Below are 23,756 nucleotides of genomic sequence, written 5' to 3'. Positions count from 1 at the left end.
CTTATCTATTCCCTGAATAAAATCTTTTTTAAACTGCCAATGGCATAGTGTAAATAAGATAATGGGAGTTTAACTGTGAAAAGCTCTCTTGTAACACGGGTTAAGCGTTACAGTGATCTTACGTTGTATAATGTTCCCAAAATCTGTCATCTTCCGGGGCTACATGTGTAGTGTGACAGGCCCTCTTTTTGTGCCATGTGCTGCCAGGTCTCTTCTGGACTTTGATCTGTGAACTTGGGAAGAGTTCAAGCTAAATGGTGCCGTCTGGATGACACGGATACTTGCAGCCAGCTGTCCCTTAGTTTGGGAGGAACAGTGATGGCTCTTCAAATCAAGTGCTGAGATTAAGCTATCATCATGATTTTTGCACTGCTAAATAAGGCAATTCAAGTCATCTTGGCTTCATTAGCCCAGAGATCAGGATCTAAGCTTTTTGAAAAGGCATAGCCGATGGCTTAATCCCCTGAGTGTCCACTACACTTTATGTAAAAAGGGGAAAGTGCTGACATAAATTGTGTCAGTGACTAGTTAATTTTTTGGGGAAAAAAAGTCACATATCACTTTATCTTTTAGCCAAGGTGCACTGGACACTCCCATTAGTTATATTATGTTCCGGATGCGCATGCACTACTAACATGGAGTACACTTGCCGAAAAAAAAATCGATAATCAAATTCAGAGGGAAAAAAATATTGATTTTTTTTATAGATTAGTTGCTACAGCCTTACTATATAAGTGCAATGGTTTTCACATTTAATATTCATTCATCTCCCTGTACTATGCATCCTTGTAAAGGTTGCGTGAGCCTCTTTGAGCGAAAGGCAGACTATATATCAGTCAGTTGTAGGGTACACAGAAAGACAGATGACCATTCGCATTCACAACAATACCACCACCAATGGGAATTGAACCCACACCTCCCCACACTGAAGTCAGGCAAGTGAACCCCTACACCACATGTGTCAAAGTGGCGGCCCAGGGGCCAAATCTGGGCCGCTGCATCATTTTGTGTGGCCAGGGAAAGTAAATCATGAGTGCCAACTTTCTGTTTTAGGATCAAATTAAAATGAAGAGTATAGATGTATATTAAATTTCCTGATTTTCCCCCTTTTAAATCAATAATTGTAATTTTTTAATATTTTTTTTCTGTGTTTTTAGTTCAAAAATCATTTTGTAAAATCTAAAAATATATATTAAAAAGCTTAAATAAACATTGTTTTGGATCGATAAAAAAGTGAATATTCAGGGCTTTTAATTCAGTTATTTTAATCCATTTATTTAAAAAAATATCTAAATATATCTAAAATGATCCGGCCCACGTGAATTCAAGTTGACGTTAAAGCGGCCCGCGAACCAACCCGAGTCTGATACCTACATTTAATATCAATTGTAAATGAGTTCTATTCACTTATCGGGTTTTACAGTGTTGAATAATATTTTCCTCGAGGAACTACCACAAAATATGACTAATGGGAGGGTGGGGGGTATCATATTGTATTTTATATAAATGACACACCAATGGGTAATAAATCACACCACTAAATATATGAATAATAAAAGTGCTTTGTCAGTTTCTCTGGATCATAGTTGTGCTGCAGTGGTGGCCAGTTAGTCATGGTCGATCAGTTTAAAAGCCAGCAAAGACAAGGGAATTAGCAGGGAGAGAAGGGCATGGATTGCTTCAGCTTGCCTGCCAAAATATGCAAATGGCGTCATGGGAGAGCTGAATGTCACCTCAGAAATGACTGAATTATATGGTTTGTATTCACATATACATGAGTGAACAGCACAGGCGTATTTGTTGTCTGCGAATGTTTTGATTTATTTTGCACTCACAACTCATGTGCCTGAAGGAAATTTTGACACTGCAGAAGATGAGACAAGATTTATTTTGGCTGTGCTATTAGCAAAGTCACACAAATTGCTACAGTAATGTGCAAAGCTTAACCAACAGTTGGATGAAATTTTGGCGCCAATGCTGTTTTTTTAAATGTTTTTTTTTTTATCTTTGCACATCACATCTACTGTACACCGCATTTATGTGTAACCTTGCTAGTTAGTGTCAGGTAATTTTATGCATGGAAAAGAGGTTTGCTAACAAATCTACCGTAAAAGGAAAATTGCTGCGGAATAAACCAGTGTTTATTTGCTAGCCATTCTCGGGGCTTTTAGCTCTTTTACGGGTCCTAATCCTCATGCAAGAATCATAAAAAGGCGCTAATCTTGTTGACACTTGATAGCACATTTCTTTCTAAAATGTCTTTACAGTCTTGAGATTCCATTGTTACGTATGTATTCTATATATTCTGTTACTACTGGTGGATTAACATCCTTTTGTGATCTTTTTCAATATGGTTTTCAACATCCAAACTAATTGGAGCTCTAATTGATTTTGCTTCAAGAAAATTTCCAATAAAATAAAATAATTTGTATTTTAAGACCCAAATTAGTCTTTTGAGGGCATTTAGCCTGTTCTCATTTATATGTTCTTTCTTTAAAACATCTAGGTGAACACTCTAGCTAAACAAGGTTTAGTTTGAGTGAGCTGAAGATAATCTATCAACAAACACATCAGTATCACCGTTGTTGACATCCTCCAAATCTACGAGGACTTCAATTTTCTGTCACGTCAGTTTTCTCTCCCACTTGTAAAAAAGTACAAATGACGCAGCTGCTCTACCTTTCCGTCTGCCTCTGACATCCGGTGTTGCCTGGCAACCAATATATTTTTTAGTGAAGGGTCCCCTGGCACTCTCATTTTTTAGAAATGGCGTAATAGGGACATCGGCAAAAAACTCCCAAAACAAATAAACAGATAAAAAAAAAATCATGCAATTTCGAGGATTAATAGGAACAAAATACAATGGCAGAATGTAAGTGACTAATTCTTTAGTTATATGCAAAACAATGTTTTTTTGTTCTTTTTAAATAAAACAACTGTACCAATGTTATAGTTTTTGAATCTTCTGCAAAGTCCATTTTATAAGGGTTGAACACACTGTGGGCCATGTAATTGCTGCAATCAGAAGTCACTTAATATAACAATAAAACTAGAGACCATGCAATAGACTAAAATGGAGTAGAAAGCCATTCAATTAGCCATTCATTAGCCATTATTACCAGCCCTCACAGCATGTTGTGTGTTATGTGGGTGTGCAAAATCTTGGGGAAAATGTTCTCCTGAGTCCTGAGTACACACACTGTTGGACGATTACAGAGATAGTAGCAACCACAGTTTTTCCCATAGATTTGAATCACTATGCTTTACAAGAGAACACCAACATAATCATTTTAGTGCTATCTGAAGGAGATTAAAGTGTATCTAATTTTATAATCATTGCATTTGCTTTACACTCATTTTTGGACAGTCTTAACCCTATCTAATGAATGCAGGCTAAACCATTTCATCCCAGGTTGACATAGGGCAACCACATGATACTTGTCATGAGGAAAATGTGCATGCAGGCCTAATAACATGATAATGGATTCAGAACAGCTGCTGATCTTTCTGTAAGTGTAATTATCCCCATGTCCGTTTTTTAACCTTCATTAGTAGCCTGTCTTCTCCATGTGCCAACAGAGAGCTCGAGGAGGTTCTCCAGTGTTCTTTCAAATTAAGATACAATGGATATATTAGTGATATACGTATGTGTCACAGCTTTCTACGACATTGCTTATCAACAGATCAAATAGTACTGGGGGGGTACACCTCACTTGTTGTTAATATGCCATGAACATATACATATATATATATATATATATATATATATATATATATATATATATATATATATATATATATATATATATACATATACATACAATGTTATTCAATGTTGCTCAAAGAATACTATCATTTGCATGAATGTATATTTTTCAGAACACAATTTTTATTTATTGTACTAAATACAAAAAAAATCAGTGGGGTAGGTCAATTCCATGCTCAAACACCATCCTGTCACCAACAAAAATCATTGTATATGTGAACAACATTTTTATAGTTATTTCTGTGGACATTTTCACTTAGAGAAATGTGACAAAAATATAAAGGAATTTATTTTCTTATTTTACTATATACATCTTTCTACCGGATTCTATGTACATAGTAAAAGGAAGAACAGAAATTCCTTTATATTTTTGTCAAATTTTTCTAAGTGAAAATGTCCACAGAAATAACAATAAAAATGTTGTTCAAATGTACAACAATTTTTCTTGGTTTGAAATTATGTAATGAGGTTACAGGATGGCGTTTGATCATGGAATTGACCTACCCCACTGATTACTAGATTAATAGTGTTCTGGAAAAATATACATTCATGCAAATAATAGTATTCTTTGAGCAACATTGAATAACATTATTATTTGGAAGGTAACATTTTATCAATGAATGCCCTCAAAATCTGTCCTTAGAAAGCATCAAAAGCCCGCTTTCACACAGACTCCCCCTCTATCTATCCTTTCAGTTGCAGAGAATGAAAGAAATACAATAAAGTAAATGACACTAGTACAGTCCTATTGGGGGAACAGTCTAGTTCTGAATATCTCCACATGGAAAACCTTGAAGAACCGACAAAACATATTGGCACTCAGAAAAAAAGGCTAAAAACATTTTAAATATGCCAAGAAACCCTTCAAAGCACTGCACTCTCTAGAACCTATACACGTGCAAGGATAAATTGGGATAAGATCCCATAGGCTGTACTTTGAGGCCAAAGGGGAGGAAAATATCTACCGATAAATTGTTCATAGTGAGCAGCCCGTAATAAAAAGTTCAATGGCTAATGATGATTAGCAAAGTTATGAATTTATAAATTGTCGTCTGTTCCAAATGATATCTCCCGCAGAGTGTGATTGAGGTTAATAGAAGCAAATGCTACCAGAGTGACAGGCTCAGGTGTGAGTGTGTGTGCACACATGGGGAGCACAGTGGCGGTAATTGTCAACATTTTTCCTTTGGTCAGATTTAAAATAAATTGAGTTGTCCAATGTGACAGAATTCAATCAATACATCTTTCTATAAAAGACACGGCCTGACTAACAGGGCATTCTATGTTTTGTGTACAAATGAGTGCATATCAGCAGTTAGATGGAATAAGATATAACTCCGAAATGCATAGGTCAGGATTTTCTGACAAGAATACGGACTATGGAAGGTAATTAAATTATTGAGATTAAGTTGCCCACTCTGAGCCCCCTGATACTGTTTTAAAACGGTGGTATCCAAGCAGCTGCAATCATTGTCATGGCTTAATGAGTTTAGCTTAGATGAAATTAGATAGAGCATGTTAAACACCAAAATTCAAAAACTGAGTTTTAATGCCAATCAGTTCATTCATGGAAAGTAGATACAGTGTATTTGGCTTTTGGCTGAACTTTCAGGATGAGCTTAACTGAAACCGAGACAACGACTAAAAATTGATCACCATCACTGTTAGGCTTCAAACTGGATGTTTGGTCTCACTGGCCAATAATCTTGTAGTTTCCCAGTGGGTCAGTATTGCAATCGAGTAATTAATAGGCTTGATGAAACACAAAAGAAGGCATAGAGGTCTATTGAATTCCTTCTAGAGAACATCTTGTGCAAAAAGTAACAGAACATTAAAAAGTCAGACTTTCTATAAGGAAAACTGGCTACCATTGCTTGATGATACGGTATGCTTCTCACACATTAACAGAATCTATGTGTTAATCGTCAAATTAGTTGTAGTTGTTGACTGGCACGTGTGGTGCAACTATCCAATTAGGCGGGACGACCGACACTAGCTTGCGTATCCTATATTAATGTTGTTTAGGTTCACACTAAAATTTAACTTGAAAGACAAATATCCCTAGCTTTTTGTGAGTAGTATGTAAACACAGTACTCTATATAACTGGAGCCATTATTGTACCGTTTTGAAACAATCATTCTAAAGGAGCTAGAATTCTACAATCCCAAGTATCACTTCTGTATGTATTTATGTAAACAGAGGAGCATAAGAATGAATATCTTTACTGTACATGATAAATTGTGCAGAGGCTTGGCAAATGAACTCGCTAAAAAGCATGTACGAGCAACATCTGCAGTTTTTCTGTCAGCTCATCCTACAATACCAACCTGAACTAAGCAAACAGGTCTTTAATCATTTTCTCTTTGTAAATAAAATGATGTATGCCATAGCAAAACAACACACGTTAGGATATTTGAGATACTGCCCCCGCTGCCACTGTACCGCAATAGTTTAATTCACACTTGTGGGTTGTGTCAGAAAGTGAGAACCGGCCTGAAAACTTGTGCCAATTCATGCGGACTAACTGTTTTGCTCTTGAGACCCCTGATGGGAAAGGCCCAAAGAGATGGAAACAAAACAAGCAAATCTGGGATTTAAGGACTAAAACAATACTAAATTAAATTATTAGGCATTATTTTGGGACAGGTCTTCATTGCATGCCCATTTCTGGCAATTTGTAAGGTAGGTTTAAAGGCAAATTGCCAATCTTACTTTGAAGGGTTTGTGTGGAATGACGGTAGTTTAAGAGGCTTAACAGCCTACTGAACAGGGAGTAGTGATGGATTACAAGATCCTTATTTGGCTTCCTTTGAAGGGCATAGGTATGGGGCAGAATCTGTGTCCAAAGTGTAAGGAATAATTGAAGCAGGAGTCAATGTCTGCCTTCTGCAACGAGAACAGCAGTGGGTTGAAGTGGGCGTAAAAGAAACAGTGAATTTACCCTTTTCTGCATAACCACCATTCATTTGAATATGATGTTGCAAGGCCTAACACTGATGCGGCAAATGCAAATTGAAACACATCTAAAAACGGTTGAGATTTTAGACCACCCCCAACTTCCTACCTCGAACTGATTGTACTGCATTTTTTCGGACTATAAAGTGCAATGGATTTTAAGGTCCACCACACATGAATGAGTTATACATAAGGCGTACCTGATTAAAAGGCACATTAAGTGATCAATGTACTGCATTTGTCACTTGTTCTATTAGCTTTGTGACTATTATTGTTCCATTTTTAATTTGTTAAGTGTTTTATTGTTTTATAACTGGGTGAGATTAATTTGTCTTATGCACTTTACTAGTGTAGTATAATACAATTATGATCCACGAAAATAAGTTCGAGGTCATTAAGCACAACTCCAATTTATACCTGAGACACATTGTGAATTTTGGGGGAAAATAAAGCATTGCAAGCGTGCCTTGTTGTAAGAAAATACAATAAATACAGTGTTCTCATTACATAGTAGTCAATCATTTATCTAATAATTAAACATTTATTGGGTTTGAGTGATGGTATAAAGTAGTGTGGCTAAGAAGGATAAAAACATACGGGGCATGATAGAGTTCAATTAGGCTCAAAAAACATAATTTTGTGTGATGTTTTGACGGTCAGCATTTGTGCCACGTCTCTAGGACTAAAAACAAAGAAACGATTATGTCTGACAAAAATCAAACAATAAAACAATCATATTGAAAATATTTTTTTACGATAATGATTCATGCCCTACAGTTTGACTGCCTGTTGCTCCGTGCCCCCCTGTGGCATTTAGCCATTTGTGTATTGGTGAGGAGGAGGAAGGCTTCATTTATGCCAAGTTATGTAACCATCTTGGGAAATGCATGATAGGAGATGACTGTTGCAGCACTGCTTAGCTTTAGCTTCCGTTTAGAAGCCAGCAGCCCAAGATTCTACCGCCGCAGTCTAATAGCACAGCATGGAGCGAGGCTTTCCCCTCTTTTTTTTGTTTTTTGTGCTACGTTAGCCCTGATGCCATTTCCCTCCAGTGTGTGACATCTTTTCCAGGATGAAAGTGGGTTACAAGCTGTATCAGGTGCTGACAAAAGCATATTTAAAGGAGTGAGAGAATAGCCTGTGGCACTTATACCACAATAACTGTTGCGTAAGCTGCAGGCGAGAAAGCTCACGTTTGCAGCTGTCTCTCAGTGTAATTCTAGAATTGACAGTCCTACAAATACCTGGTTTCGTTTATCCCAATATCAGCATGTATTTGTTCTGGCAAATGAAAAATCAGAGGAAACGGAGGGGTCAATAGTGATTGATCACATATTCATAACCGAGGCTACAAATTCTTTACTATAAATCAGATTATTGCAAAGAGTGGACAGTATTGTGTAAATTCAGAAATGTATCCACCCCTCTACTACAGCCTTCAGGGGATTCATATGAATTCACCTTTTTGACACAATAAGTTTGTCTTGCACCAATTTGTTGAGCCTACCAGCATTCTCTTCCTTTATGTCACCTCCTCCGCACACAGAAAACTTTACACTACTAGACAATAGCCACTGGCATACAGCAACACAAAGCAATGTACTGCAAATACTCAATGACCTGGACCTCCTTGGGCTGGTTTGTGTTTTTAATCACAAGATTATTTTAAATTGTCAGAATCTACTTGTGATCAGGCTGTGAAACTTTATTCCTATCAGTTTAGTGGAAGGTGGTGCTATAAGACATTAGTTGGTGGTTCCAAGCAGATGGTGATCACATTTTAACAGACAACAAACAAGATGCGCAACAAATTGGAGTGCCCAAAAATCAGATCCAGTTTTCTGAAAACTATCAATATAGCAAACCAACCAGTACTTTATATGATTAACTGAGAACATAAAAAAGGCAGTTCTACGAATACTCAGAAAGAAACCTAAGGTCATATCAGTCTCACTGAAAGATTATTTTGTCAAGCTGCTCATAGATCACATTTAATTTAACTTAAGTAATCGTCTTTGCATGTGAACTGTATAAAATGTCGACCAACATACCATGCTCTGCTAAAGTAGAAATAACCTGAAATACATAGTACCGGTATGTATACATAGCCTTTTCTCTATGGCTAGGATCTACCCCAAACAGCCTTGAATATCCTGTTATGGAACCTAGTTTTTTAAGCACTAGTTGCCATGACAACTCTGCAATTTATTTCTGGCTCTGTTCAAATGGTGTGTTGAGATCAGCGATCCCAAGCATTATGTAAGATGGAGTACACTGTTCTACACTGGGGTTTTCCTGTTACAGAGGAGAGAAGTAATTAATGAACTCCTGGTGCAGGTAAAACGGTAGGAAAGTGAAATTAGCCCATTTGCCTTTACTATCCATATTACCACTTCTGGTGGTGTTTTTTAATTGAAAATTTCTCCTTCTCCCTATTGAGATATTACATACAGTGAGATGGGGAATAGGAATTATTATTATTTTTAAAATCCTAATCCTAGTAAAACGTCACTCAAATTATCCAGGTTATGTATATAGTGTCCATCTGAAGGAATATAGCATAAATGGTGTTTTGTTAGTATTGCGAATGTACTGTATATTTATTGGCTTGAATACTTTTTCAGCTAGATCCGAATCAGATGTTAGCTATTCAGCAGACATTTGGTACATTTGGGGGAGCCACAAAAGAAACTTTGAATTTAAATACAAGAGAAACCAACTAACCAATTCATAGATCTCTCAGTTGAGAATAAGGCAAAGGTTCTTTCCTTCCTTCTTGCCTGACTTTTTTCCTTCACCTCATAACTTAAGTGTTTTTCTTTCTTTTCTATTCTTTGAGACAGACCAAAAGTTTACACCTTGCTCCCGGTCTCGAAAGCTAAATGAAGCCAGACGACTCCCACCGGCCAGGAACATGAAGGGCTTACCGGGCAGCCGCTCCCAACACCAGATCCCTTTACCCCATGGCCTTGAGTATGACCCCCACGTGCATGACATTCACAAGTACCATGGCCCGGAATCCCGCCACACTTCCTACCTGCTCAGCCCGACAGACAGCTGCCCTATGGACTTCCAACATCGCTACTCACCACGGAGCTCCATCCACTCCGACTGCATGATGTCCCCTGTTGTGATGCCTCCTATTGCCGTGACCGACCACATCTCGAGCAGCACTTTTCCCCGCATGCATTACAGCTCTCAGTACTACGATTCAGCCACACGGGATGACTGTGTTGCCATCACCGCCTCTGCAACCTCACCAGCAGTTGCCGCTGCTGCAGCTGCAGCTGCAGCCTCCTCGCACCATGCCGGCATCAAGAGCAATCGCCTCCCCGCCAACCTTTTGGATCAGTTTGAAAAGCAAATGCCACTACACCGGGATGGCTTCCACACATTACAATACCAGCGCACATCCGCCACCGCTGAGCAACGCAGTGAGAGTCCTGGTCGCATCAGACACCTTGTTCATTCAGTCCAGAAGCTCTTTACAAAGTCCCACTCCCTGGAGGGATCATCAAAGATGAATGGCACAAAAGGTGACATTATAGGAAGTGGAGGATCAGGGGCTTACCATCATCATGGTCATCAGTCTAGCAAACATGGTAGCAAGAGAAGCAAGAGCAAAGAACGCAAGCATCGGTCTGGCGGCTGGTGGAGCTCTGATGACAATCTGGATAGCGACAGCACCTACCGTACTCCCAGTGTAATGTCAAGACACCATGGGGAACATATCAGCCATTGTTACCCAGATTCCATGCACGGACACCACTTTGTAGACTTGTCACTCAAGGCCTCGAAGAGTAACAACGACGTCAAGTGTTTAGCTTGTGACAATATGGGGATGGCGCCCGAAGGCAAATTCATGAAGCGGAGCTCCTGGTCTACACTCACAGTCAGCCAGGCTAAGGAGGCCTATAGAAAATCATCACTCAACCTAGAGAAAACCATGATGCACACAGACCTAAAGCCTTCACGGACCTGTCACTATCTACAGGTTAGTGGGAATGCATGATGCAAACATCATCAATGTCTCAAACGTGGGAAAATAACAATAATATAAGGTCTTTCATTTTCTTCCCAACTGAGACACCTTGTCAAGTGAATAAGTCTCACATGCCGGAAAATAGGGTTTATCAGCCACTCGTCTCAATGCAATAGTCAACCAGCTATATTACTGAGTAAATTGATATTGTCAATTTGCTGGATGTTTTCAAGTTATTAAATGGATACTAAAACATATTTATGTCGTGATCATGGATGTGTTGTATGCCCATAAATCTAATCTCTCAAAAGTTAAGTTTTGAATGTTCCACTTTGACACTTGTAAAGAATACTCCATGGCAATCGAATTTACTTTAGCTTAAAAACTCTAAAGTAAGATATTTAGTTTTTTTATGTCTTAGTTTTCATTATTTTCATGTTTTAACATCAGTATTTCGTATTTGTTTGTTTCTAAATTATTAACTATGTTTACAATTAAGGGATTATGAAATATCTATCAAAAAAGTCACGTAAAATGCTAATCTATACAATTAAGATTCCTTTCCTGAGGAAAAAACAAACATATGCCTTCTGTTTTGTGCTTGATTTATTGTTCAATGTACTGCAACGTGTGTGATTACGACTGGATTTAGGCAATGACGCAGACTGGCTCCGCTATGTATCAGTTAAATGTTATCTTAATGGCTAAACTTAGGTCGGAAATTGTTTTCCCACTCACTTTGTTAATTGGTCCTCATTGCATTGCAAAAATCGCTAGTTCTCCAAACCTAGCATTGTCAAAGACAGGTGACTTACATGAGTGCACCATTGCTATTTAATACGTGAATAAATTGGCTCATTCCTGCCCTTCAGGTACCTCAAGATGAGTGGAGTGGTTATCCCGGAGAAAAGGATGATGAGATCCCATGTCGACGGATGAGGAGCAGTAGCTATGTTAAAGCTATGGGAGAGGTGGATGATGATAGTGGTGATTCTGAAAGTCCAAAGACCTCCCCACAGAAAGGCATTCGACCAGATGCCCTAATACTCAAGTCAGCCATGCAGAGACCCCATTTTGACTCCAATAGGTAGGATTGCTCCATTTTACTTTCGGACCATTTATTTCATCATGTTATTCTTGTTTTATTTTCACTTTGGCAAGTACTTGGGTGAGTTCTTCAAAAGGTTCATAGTATGTTGCTGTGGAAAAATTGTTTTAGAGAAATCGGTTTTCCGTCATAATATGGAACTGTATTTAAGCCCAATAGTTGAAATTGTCACTCATCCAGGTCATGGTAATCTACAAAGGTTAACTTGGGGTAACTGGATCCTTTCTATCCAAGACTTTAAAACGTCACTTTTTTAATTTAAAAAAATCTTACTGTAAGCTTTGGTGATGTTTGCCCAGGAGGAGATGTGTGGGGTACCAATTATAGGGTACTGTTGTTGTGGATGGTGAAACGAACTCTCTCCCAAAACCAGTCGTTAATTCATCTTGTGGCAAAGCAGCTCATTTGGAACATCTTCCTGTTGAAAAAGGCAATAGTGGAGGAAAGAGTTGTCAGAAGGAGATGTTGTAGGCCTCTGTTTCGAGATATTTTCTTGTTAGACAGACTATAGATGGCTTCTTTTACACCTTAGTTTGGACATGTTTGACCTACAAGCTATGATATTCTGTAGAATCACATCCTACCCATCTTTATTGCTGCGTATGTTTTTCCTGAGCATGTTGCTCTCCGTGGCTGTTCCAAAGCAGTGTGAAACAAAGCCAAAATGTGAGAAGGCAGGGAGGCGTCATACATCTGCCATCTTTTAGCCTCTCATTTCTATTTTTGGTTGTGTTGTCACAGCAGGTGTCTGATTACTCCTACTTTTGTCCAAACATACTTCTTTAGTATCATTTGGGAGTGATCTTTTGATGCCATACGGTTGAGGGGGAGAATCAGCAGCAATTTATATTTTCTTGCCGTCAGTGGTAATTGTAAAAGTGCACCTGCAAATTAAGTTAAGTGAATGTTAACTCTTCAAGTATTTTTTAATTTGTAAGATTTGATTGCCATTTTGACTTGCACCATCACTGACAATTTTAGCGACATCCTTTTGGAGGCAATCATAAAATGTGTCCTTGTTGGCTCAATTGTGTTTTAGTTTTAATAATGTTGAGATATTGGAGCTTTATTAGATTTCGGATTTTTAAACAATTAAATTTTATGGGTAGACATAATAATATAATAAGGCAATTGTGGTTTTTTTTTGTTTCACAATTATAACGGCCTTTTGAGGAAAAAACTGCAGCAACACCAAGAATGTAGCTTGCAACAAAAATGATCTTGCCACCAGAGCTACAGTATAATCCAGTTTGAGGTCAATACTAGACTTCTCATCTGTCCTTTCCACTCATTCTTTATTCAGCGCAAGCTACCGCTTGCAAAGCATGAGAGATATGCGGGCCCACCCGAGTGTTACGCTGGATCCTGCAACAACCTTTCATCCACCGCCCTTCCGCTCTCGCAATCAAAGTTACATGCGCGCCGTCAGCACCCTCAGTCAGGCTAGCTGTGTCAGCCAGGTGAGTGGCAAGCATAAATGTTATCCGGAACAAAACAGCAATACAAATATATCATTCAGCACATTATTCCATGTTCTTTTAGAGCTGGTTATAGATAAGGGTTGCCAACTCCCTTAAAAAAAAATTAAAAGGGGACACTTCATTAGTAAAACTGGCTGGCTTGATAGGACTCATTCAGGTAAATATTACCAAACATTTTGTGCGGTACGAAAAGTACAAAAAAATCTAAAGAAAACGTCATAAAACCAAATATGCATTTAAAAAATTATATTCATTTTTTTACAACCGAGGTGTGTTCATAGTCCATTCGTTAATAAAGGTTTCGCAAATAAAATTGAGAGAAGAAAAAAATATAATAAAATGAGTGTCCCCTCAGTGATAACAGTTTCGCAAAAGACCAATTATAATGCAGAATTATGAAATAAAATAGACAGATCATAAAAATACAATGCACTTAGTGAAAATAAAGTACTGAGAGGGTGTGTATGAAACCAAGAAAAGAAAAAACTCAAGCTTCATTAAAACCCATTATCTGCTTGTCGTCTGTCATGAAGATCATGACAATCGATAACCATGATGTGTCAACCTCGACCAATGACATGAACGTGATTTCATATTTTCTCTTTTTAAAGGGACAGTTGGCAACCCTATTACAGACAATAAGCACTATATTGAACAACACATTTTAGACGTTGATAGCTAATTATTTACTGGAAAATGAGATTTTTAAAGCATTGATAATAATATTTGATTTTTAAACCAAATTGCAATTTTCTCTTTGCATATCACTATATTACACACATGAGCAAATGCTTATGGACACACACACACGTTTAAGTTAAGAAAAGTTTTCCCATCCAAGTCCATTTTGAAGAGGCTGCTGATATATCCATATTAATGACTTCATTTACTAACATTTGAAACAGAAGACTCCTACTTAATTGACAAGATTAGCGGCTAGGCACAGGGGCTGTGAGACAAGGCATCAAAATTAACCAAACATCAACATTTCCAGGTATTTCTCTTTTCATATGCTGCTATCAGTTGCGCGAGTCTGTTCTGGAGCTCCTTTGGACCCCGGTGGTTGCTACAGTAAAATGATTTGTGACACAAGTCCATTAATGGAGAACAAGTAAGAAGAGGAAAATGTGTTTTTGCCCAAAATTTAAAAAACGCAACGTACATTCAAGTATATGTCTGTACATTATCAAAGAGGTATAAGAACTGACCAATGTACTACACTAACAATGTTATAACTGTAGGCTAACAATATTCTGTCACCTGTTGAAATGCATTATTACTGTCGGTATCAGACGAAATGACAAGAGCTAAAAACTGGAGACTGGATTACTTTTGATGGGTCGAAATGTGTTTTAATTAGAATTCTACATACTCTAGGGAGGAGGTATTACGGAAAATAAAAACTGCTGAGCAAAACAAAGTTAACATACTGTTTATTGTACTGTTTAGTTGCGATGGGTGGTGTCTCCTTTGATTTTGACATTCATTCAGTTTTAAGTTGGTTGGGAATTGTCAGTGGCGTGTCTTTATGCTAACACTCCTTCATATTTGCTGTGCAAAGGGCAAGAATCAAAGTGAGAAAGAGAAAGGAAGAGGAAAAATTAAGGACTGCTATTCCTGTTTTTGTCTCTCAGGTGAGTGAGACTGAGATCAATGGCCAGTTTGAGTCAGTTTGCGAGTCCGTTTTTAGTGAAGTAGAATCCCAGGCTATGGAGGCCTTGGACCTGCCGGGTTCGTTCCGCACTCGAAGCCACAGTTACCTCCGTGCAATACAGGCTGGTTATTCCCAAGATGACGACTGCTTGCCTTCAATGACATCCTCCACTGTCACTTCAACTCTCAGATCCACAACAGGTAAAACAATAACTCGCTAAATGACAGAGGGCCTAGACCACATAACCTCATGCATCCAATACATGAGCACCAACTTTACATACCTACATATGTACAGTGGGGGAAGCCTTGAATTTCTGAGATGCCAAGCTGATTTTCTCCGAAAGTTTTTGCCGAGTGATTCATCTGATTGTCTAGCTGGATTTGTTTGGATGTCAGTTTGCACGCTTCATACATCACTAGGCCGGTTATATTTGCTTTTGATGAAAACCAGGAAAGGGGAGGGAGGGTCGCGCACACACACCCAATACCACCACACAATATTACAACATGGCACTACAAGATTACATGGCATGTTTTAAAAAGGCCCTGAGCATGTAAAACTGTGGTGTTCTATGTATACACTATGTGTTGTCAGTTTTAGGGAGGAATGAATAAGGGCGTGGGCCCAAACAATTGTGTCAAGGCAATAAATTACCTGCCCATCACTTGCTCTGACACACCTGCACATTACCATCTGTTCATGTAAAGTGAAATCTCATAACTAGAATCTCATAACTTTAGATCACATTAAGGTAAGTCGACAAACACGAGAGATTACATATGCTGGTTGCACAAATGAACTGATTAAAGTCATGGTAAAGCTGTTGATTTGCCTATGGCTATTAAAAGTATTGCTTTATTGTGTTGCAAAAGAGCAAATATGCCAAGTTATGTACATATATATCACATGACAACTGGTTGATCTAATTTGATTTAGGCAAAAGAGCCAGCTGAGCAAACACAAAGCTCAAAATGGGGTTAGATTACCGGTTGCTTCAATTGCTGTGTTGCTCTTTAAATTGTGATTTCACAGTTTTATGTGACACGGTATTTGCAATATGAAACTAGGATTTTGGTTTCTTTGTGCAAGCAGGGCTTTTGCAACAGCATCCTCACTAAATGCATTTGGTGTTTGCCATAAAGAGTAAAGCTATGAACCCTATTGAAACATATTTTTGATTTAAAAATGTATATTTATCTGATGTTACCCTGCTTCTTTGTACTTTTCTGTCCATTTAAAACTGGAAACCAATACTGTTGGCTTTTGTTTTCCTTTTCAATTTGGATTTTTGTATTTTATTTCAAAATATCAACTTCAGTTTGGTTTCCATCTACAATATCTTCTCTGTGACCGAAGCACTGAGGATGAATGAGTGTTCTCCAATCCCACCGTCTTATCTGCTGAACTTGAAACAGGCCAAACAAGCTATTTTTGAGGATTTCTTAACAAATTTACAGCTAACATTTTGCGGACACAGACAAAGGGCTCCCTGAGTGCTCTTTAGATATCTCCCATCCAAGTTTATCGCTCCTGTGATGCACTACTTACACTCTTCCCAAGAAATAGTGGCCTAGAAATGGATGCTACCAGTATTGGTTTGGATGAAGATTGATTCCTTCAATCGCGGTAGCATACAGAACTAGTTTATGTCTGAATTGTATGAACGTATCCCCCGTGAGGATAGTGGGAGGGGAGGGGATGCCATGTGGTGCTCTGTATGGCAAATGAGCAGCAAAGCCCTCTCCATTTGACCATCCATCTCTTGAAGGATAACCAGGGGAAAAGAACAACTGGAGGCATCAGTGATGATTGTTGCAGGTATTTTAATATTGAAGCATACATATATCTATGTATATGTGTTTGCACTGCCTTCTCAGTGAATTAAGTAGTAATCAACTTGTAGAGCTCCTACATAGAACTGGTAGAATAACTTTGTTATTTTCAGCAAACGACTCATAAAACTGTTTCAACTCAATTTCTGTGCTGGACCAACAACGGCAGCAAATATAATGTCGTCTTTTGTGAGTTGTTTGCACTGTCGGTCTGAAGTGCACGTCGACATTTTTAATGTAAATATTTGAGAGGTGTATACTCCAAAAATCAGAATGTTTTCATTTTGCATAGAAATCGCCACTGTCTCAGATGTCTCATATGTGAACGTCTTTTATTTTCCTCCCATGAGAGTGTGGCTTCATGTAAAAAGCAGAGGGTGGCAAAGTATACCCATTGGCATCGAGTCTGTCAGCTGTCTTTGACTGTGGGATTGCAGCTCTCCCTTGTGCACCCATTAAGTTGGGGGAAGGATGGGGGGTGTCAAATTAGTCACCTTGGACCGAATATGTTCAATAGGGTTCATAACTGCTTCTTGGTCCAGTGGGTTGTGGATGTATCACTCTCTAACATCTTTTCATTTGCAATAAATGGCACGAAACAAGTTCCTCAAACATTTTTGATGAATCAATTCTTAAATAATCAGATGTTGATTTAGAGATGATTGATGTGTTTGATTCCACTCTTTTCTGTGCAGTGAAAAGATGAAAAGAAGCTTGTTGTTACTGACATGACTGAGAAGGCAGTGTAAAACATTATGAAAAGCCTACAATATGTGAGTTCTGCATAAAAAAAGATATAAACAGGAAAAAAACAACCTGAACCCATTCAAACAATGTGTATCATCAAATTTAGAACAATTATTTGCAATGTGCATGTGTCTGGTAACTCACATATATGTATGTTTATCATAGATATACATAGTATGTGTGCTCTTGTTGCTAATCCCAATCAATCACGCTCCAGCTGTTCCTTTCACCTTGCGTTTTCCTGTTTCCGTATTCAAATTTTTCTTCCAGAGGGATATGATGTTGTGGATGCGACCTCTTTTCTAAATGACGACATGATAGAGGATGATGATGGTGCCAGCTCCTCTGCCTATGCAGAGCTGGAGAGGCTGGAGAGAGAGACGGTGGCTGCTCGCAGTCACCACAGTACTAGCTCCACTGTAACGGCAATCTCGGTGCCCCCAGCAACACCACCATCCTACAGGGTCCCCAATGCCTCGCCTATGGCCACCAATGAGCCACCGGTCCCCCAAGCCATCCAGGCCTTCAAGGAGTCTGCTAACATGGTCGCTGCCTTCAACATGCAGTGGAAGGATGAAATCTCAGCCATGCGCTATGAGCTGGCCGAGCTACGGCGAGATGTCTGTGGGGAGTTGAAGACATTCAACAGCAATTTCTTCAACTTCACTCAGTGCTACAATATGTGGACTTTGTGCCGGGAGCCATGCAGCGACGGCGCCACGCAAACGCAAGACAGAGTTTCCATCGGAATCCAAGCAGGATCCAGCTGGTCCATTCGACACCATACGCAGGACAAGTCAGTAATGTGTCAACCTGAACCTGCTCCGTTTAGCATCATGGATTTAATGAACCCGCCTCGAATTGAGATAATAGAGGGAACCCCCGAGAGCACACCGGAGGGTTCAGGCAGTCCAGCAAGTCCACTTCCAATAGAGGACTTTCCATGGGAGATCAACAAAAAGCAAAGGGTCCCCAAGCCGCAAGAAATGTGTGGCAACACAGGTGGTCACAGAAGTGCCAGTCTCGAACTTTGGTGCAGGAAGTACACCAGTGGGCCCATGTCGTATATGTCCATGTCATTCTAATCACTTCCATTTGTCATTGTATAGGACAAGGTGAGGAAGCCATTGTAAACTGTGGTGGATTTACATAAAGAGGCTGTTGTTAGTCCCTTTACTCTGCAGACACAGTCTGTCAACTGTCATACAGGTTAGAAACTTTTTTAACAGCCTCCAAAAGACCCCTTAAGTTTTCACCTTTGGATGGAGGTGACACTTGAATGTGAGTGAGATAGTAGCTGATCTTTAGTTCGACAAGTGCCAACAAGAGCAGAGTCCTTTCTCCTCAGTTGTCCTGAATTGCAACAACTGACAAAAATGAAACCGTACTCAAACTTTTAATTTGATGAATAACAAGTCGGTTTGTCTCTGCACATGCATCTTAACACACGTTTAGCACTAGTTTCTCCTTTTAGAAACAATAGCTTCAATACCTGCGTATACTGTGAAACATTTTTGAACCCTAAAATTTTAATAATAATTTTCTAATGATTACTAAATAAGTTATTGTTTAAGTTATTCCAATCAAAGCATTCTGTCACAATGGCCTTAGGTTTATTTTTGAGCCAAGCGAGAATATTTCCCAGCTTAACCAACAAAAGAAGAAACTGTTAACGTGAAAACATAGTTTGGGATGACAATATCGATTAAAAAAAACGGAAAACGTTGTAGCTTAAGGTTATGAACCTTAAATTGAATGACAGACTGCAGCCTCAAAGGAGGAAAATAAAGAACAGCACTTCAAAATGATCATTTAGTATGAATGGTAATGGCTTCAAAAGCTCCATTTGTGTTCCACTCGTGTTCATCCTGTATATAAATGTACAATTTTGTATAGATATATATTCAAATATATTCAAACTCTTACTGTACTGGTTGTACTGGTTGCAGTTTAAAAACATACTGTGATGGATGACCAATGAGATGGGTTAGTAAATAGTAGTCGGTTTGGTTCAAAACCAAACACAGCACCTTTTCCAAACTAAGGCCATTTATTGTTTTCACATCCTTTACTTGGGTGGTAGCTATGGTCACTGAAGGTTTGGTGCCTCAACAGTCCGTGTCATTCTCGTTTTGATGGATGAGTGTACAAATTCCCAACGGAAGTGGTAAAACGATCTCAATTTTAACCCTTGCGGCTGAAAATTCAGTCCCCAAATGTAGACAATCAGAGCCGCTGAGGGGCTCTACCTCGCTGACAAGTCCCCACAGGAGCAGTATGGTACCAGTGAATGTACTAACACCGCCTCACTAGTGAAGGTCTAGCTGGCCTCCTGACTAAACGTAATAGGTGGTTATGACATCGCTTATGAAACAATAGTCGCCTGTTAGCCGCTAACATTCCCTCTCGCCATTCATTCACTCCATTATCCCGTTACCCTGTGAACGAGGGCCACAGATAGCAGCAGTTTGAAAGCACTTATATCTTGACTATCACAGGACCCAGAAGACGTCTGATGTATCACAGCCCTGACGTAAATGTGAAGCAGTAAATGGGACTACTGTGCTGAAACGTGAGTTTCTTCCGTCTTTGTGCAGCCTGAAGGCAATTGTTGCAGCAATTTGTTAGTCATTTTTACAAGAGATTTTTTTGCTTAATACAAACAATTTTTTTCATATTCGTAGTCTGACACCCACAGACGAGTTGGAGAAATTTAGAACGGTCAATTGACCCTGGTTTTTGATTGGCTGTAATAAAATTAACAAAAAAACACTAAGGGAAGTGTGAATCATCCACGTTATTAGTTTTTTTCCCCTTTTAGAACATTTTTTCTAACAATTACATGGTTTGTACCAAAAATAGAAAACCAAACACCAATTAAGTTCACTTTAATATTACTAAAGAAGCTACTTATCCATTTAATTTTAGATGCCAATATGAACACAGCTTATGAACAGGAATTTCATCAAATACAGAAAATGCGAAGCAGAGCCGCAAAATCGCTATACGTTCCATCGGTCTGTTGAGTTGCAGTCAACTTCGGTTTCTGTGCTAGTTCTTGTATTGAATGGATTCTTGACATAATAGAGGTATGCATTGATGTAGTTCAACTTCATACAGCTGACATTGCAGGCTGCTAACTACGCAAGACTGGCTCAACAGCACTTCTGCAGTTTAGAGTTCAGTACTGCACTCTATTCATCCACCCATCAATTTCAAACATTCAACGTAACTCATAATGATCTATTCAACGTCTCATAATGATCTATTCAACAAGCGATTGGCTGTTATGCCTATCTCCTGGAGTAATACATTAGCTTGAAGAATATTTTGCTCTATGAGGTAAATTTTGCAACAGAGCTAGCTACGGTATGTACGTAAAGTAAAGGTTGGTTGAGGGCAAATGGTTCAAATTCATTGTTGTGATAGCCCACATGTGCAATAGTTAAGATCTTCAGTTCTATATCTCGGTGTCAATAAAAAGCAGGTTTTTAAATATTTAATTGAAGGCACAGGACTGTGAAGTATCTTGCTTAAACATTTCTATACAGTATATATGTACACATCTATAGTATATTTAAAAAGATATTTGAGGGATTTGCAAAGGCATTTCTTAACAATATTTTCTCCGTTGCTGGGGGAAAGGAAGGTGATTTTTAAGGTGCTGGCCAATCATGATGTCTTCAATCCGTATTCATTCATTCTATGCAAATTCTTGGTTCTTTGGTATATTTTTTGAGTGAGTTCTAGAAAAGTTGCTCGTGACAAAATAGTCTTTTTTTGGCGACATTTTTTTTCTAATAATGTTGTGAGAAATGCACTCTTGTTTTCGCCTACCACAATCAGAATTTTTGCTTGTGATTTTCTTTTGTTGTAGCATCATGTACTCACACAGGTAGTTTTTGATTGTTGTTGATTTGATATGCTGTGCAAATTCATATTTTTCTAAAAAGAAAAAGGGTATACATATACTGTGTGTAAAAAATTCAGTAAAGCCATTTGAGTTATATTAAGTTAAAGCCTAATATCATCCTTTTTCCAAAGACTATAGGACTCAACCCTTGAGATAATTAAAGAATAAAGAAATGTAGCAAGGAAAATGAATGCAATGGTCTAAAAAAAACTTTTTGAATGAATTAAAAACAAAAAAAAGAAAACTGATATTGGACCATTGGTATTTTTACCAAATTATATCTATAATTGACTGTTTATTCATCACAGTACATTTGTTAGAAAAAAATTGGTCACCCAAAGATCTATTGAAATGACTGTGCTAAATGTATGAGTTACATACTACACAAATTTATGAATGGATCTTAGATGTACCTGGAAAGCTCAATTTATTCATAATGCCTTTGATTCTAATGCATTTCTTTACAAGCAAATGTGCTTCTCTGTTTTGCATCAGTGATGATGCAATTTTCAGGGATTTCAAACTGCAGTGTTTCGTGAATCAGATTCTGTTCCTGTTCTAAAACATCCTTTGGAATACAATTGTTTAGCCTGCATTTGTTAACTTGTGCTTAAATTTTGTAACTGAATGATAAGTGTAATACTTTTGCTTTCCAATTCGGTTTGCTTACTGTGGTGTTTTTTCAACTTTTCTTGGCCTTATGTATTTTTCATGAATTGATATAAAATTGAATTAAAAATGCTTATCATGTTTATGTTGATGCTAATTTAATGGGGGTCATAGCTTTACAAATACATTCAACACAAATGTTGCACACGGCCAGTTGTTTAAACACATCAAAAATACTTCACAGCTCTTTTCACACATTTTTTTTTTTTGGAAAGAAACTTGTCTTTTTTGGGGGTTGGTTATTATTTCCTTTTTCTTTTATTCCCCATTTTAGGCGCCCGTAGCTTAGCTGGGGGGCGTAGAAAGTACGGTAGGTCTGGTAGGGAACAGTTTTATTATTTCTCTTTCTTTTATATGTTTCATTCATTTTGTCTGACCCATTGACATTTTTCACTTGGTAGAAAAGAATAAGATGTCATGCTCACGCTAGTGTATTGGAATTGTTTTCATATTGAAGTCAGTTGAAATTTGGGTTACCAGAACTTAATACAAAAAAAATAGGTTAGTTGTCATTCTGTTAGGACTAGTACTCCATTACATTTATGTTCGAGACTATTCAAATTTGTATTGTTTCATCCAATTCTGAAAAATAATTTAAAATCATGTCTTTTTTAATTCCATATTTTAGTTTTTACCATTTGCCATTTATTTTTATTTTTTTAAATTTGAAGTCTGTTAAGTTCTATTTCTTTAAACACATACACCCTTTTGCTTTATTTATTTGACAAAATCAATTTTGGCGCATTACTGTATCTTTGTCTTTTAAATATACTGGCATGCAGCAAGGCAGGTTATGAAAAAATAAACAGCTCTGTCCTACAAACCAGCACAAATCAATGCTCTTATTAAATCTCTGAATATCATTAATGTGGTAGTTACACCACAAAAATGCAGTGGAACCTTTTAAGTCCAATGACAATAACATTGGATACTTTAAACTCAATGCAAAAGAAGAAAATACTGCAGAACCAGTGCCAAAAAAATGCTTTGTTGAGGGTTTTGAGATATTACAATGTGTTTCCTTTCAGAGGTGGATATAATAATTACACAATACATTTAAATAAATGAATAAATTTAAAAAACAGTCATTGCAATTCATATCAGTTTTGATAAATTACTACATCACGTATTATATATCAATGATGATGTGGATATGACGTGACAAAATAAAATGAATGTCTTCTATTTATTATGGTGAAGTGCTATAGACATTATATATTTGTATATCATCCCCAATGGCTCCAACAAAGTTATAGTCTGTTTTTTCCCCAAACAGACTGGAGCTAAAATAATAGAAAATCTACCAATATTCCAGTGCAATGAGTCACTGTTCAAAAAAGTGACACATTTTCAAGATGCTATGCTAAGATTACATTTATATATATAGGCACGTTTGCTTTATTTCAATACGTTTGTATTCATGGTTTGAAAAGATTGAACATTTTGCAATGCCAAAAGCCTAAACAACAGAAACATAGTGTTATTCAGATCACACCCTGTAGAGACTGATTTGTATTGGTTTGTTGTGATAATATCATATATGTAAGGTTGCACCACCTTGCACTCATGGGGGCATCACCACTGTATGTATATATGTATGTGGCGACCAAACAACATGCTTGTTTTATTGTGAAAATATAGTCTA

At 37.9% G+C, this 23,756-nt stretch overlaps 2 protein-coding genes across 10 annotated transcripts in view; one reads left to right on the top strand and one right to left on the bottom strand.

Annotated features, from left to right (window-relative positions):
- LOC144064223 (uncharacterized) overlaps positions 1-12,230 on the bottom strand; it is a 35,243-nt gene extending 23,013 nt beyond the window's left edge. For all 5 annotated transcript variants that reach the window (XM_077586559.1, XM_077586563.1, XM_077586562.1 and 2 more), the window contains exon 1: positions 12,086-12,230. The gene's annotated coding sequence lies outside the window, so the exon portion shown is untranslated. The remainder of the gene's footprint in view (positions 1-12,085) is intronic.
- Positions 1-23,756, top strand: part of dlgap2b (discs, large (Drosophila) homolog-associated protein 2b) — a 63,660-nt gene that overhangs the window by 18,033 nt on the left and 21,871 nt on the right. The window contains exons 3-7 of one of the 5 annotated variants that reach the window (XM_077586550.1): positions 9,566-10,716; positions 11,577-11,791; positions 13,116-13,272; positions 14,928-15,147; positions 22,386-22,421. In XM_077586550.1, coding sequence (XP_077442676.1) covers positions 9,566-10,716; positions 11,577-11,791; positions 13,116-13,272; positions 14,928-15,147; positions 22,386-22,421 — 1,779 coding nt within the window. Of the gene's footprint in view, positions 1-9,565; positions 10,717-11,576; positions 11,792-13,115; positions 13,273-14,854; positions 15,148-17,799; positions 19,076-22,385; positions 22,431-23,756 lie in introns of those variants that run through there. The other 4 variants (XM_077586549.1, XM_077586553.1, XM_077586551.1 and 1 more) reach the window with 4 other exon arrangements.

Source organism: Stigmatopora argus, chromosome 19 (genome assembly GCF_051989625.1).
Source record: "Stigmatopora argus isolate UIUO_Sarg chromosome 19, RoL_Sarg_1.0, whole genome shotgun sequence".
Classification (NCBI taxonomy): Eukaryota; Metazoa; Chordata; class Actinopteri; order Syngnathiformes; family Syngnathidae; genus Stigmatopora; species Stigmatopora argus.
This window is presented reverse-complemented; position numbering and strand designations above follow the sequence as displayed.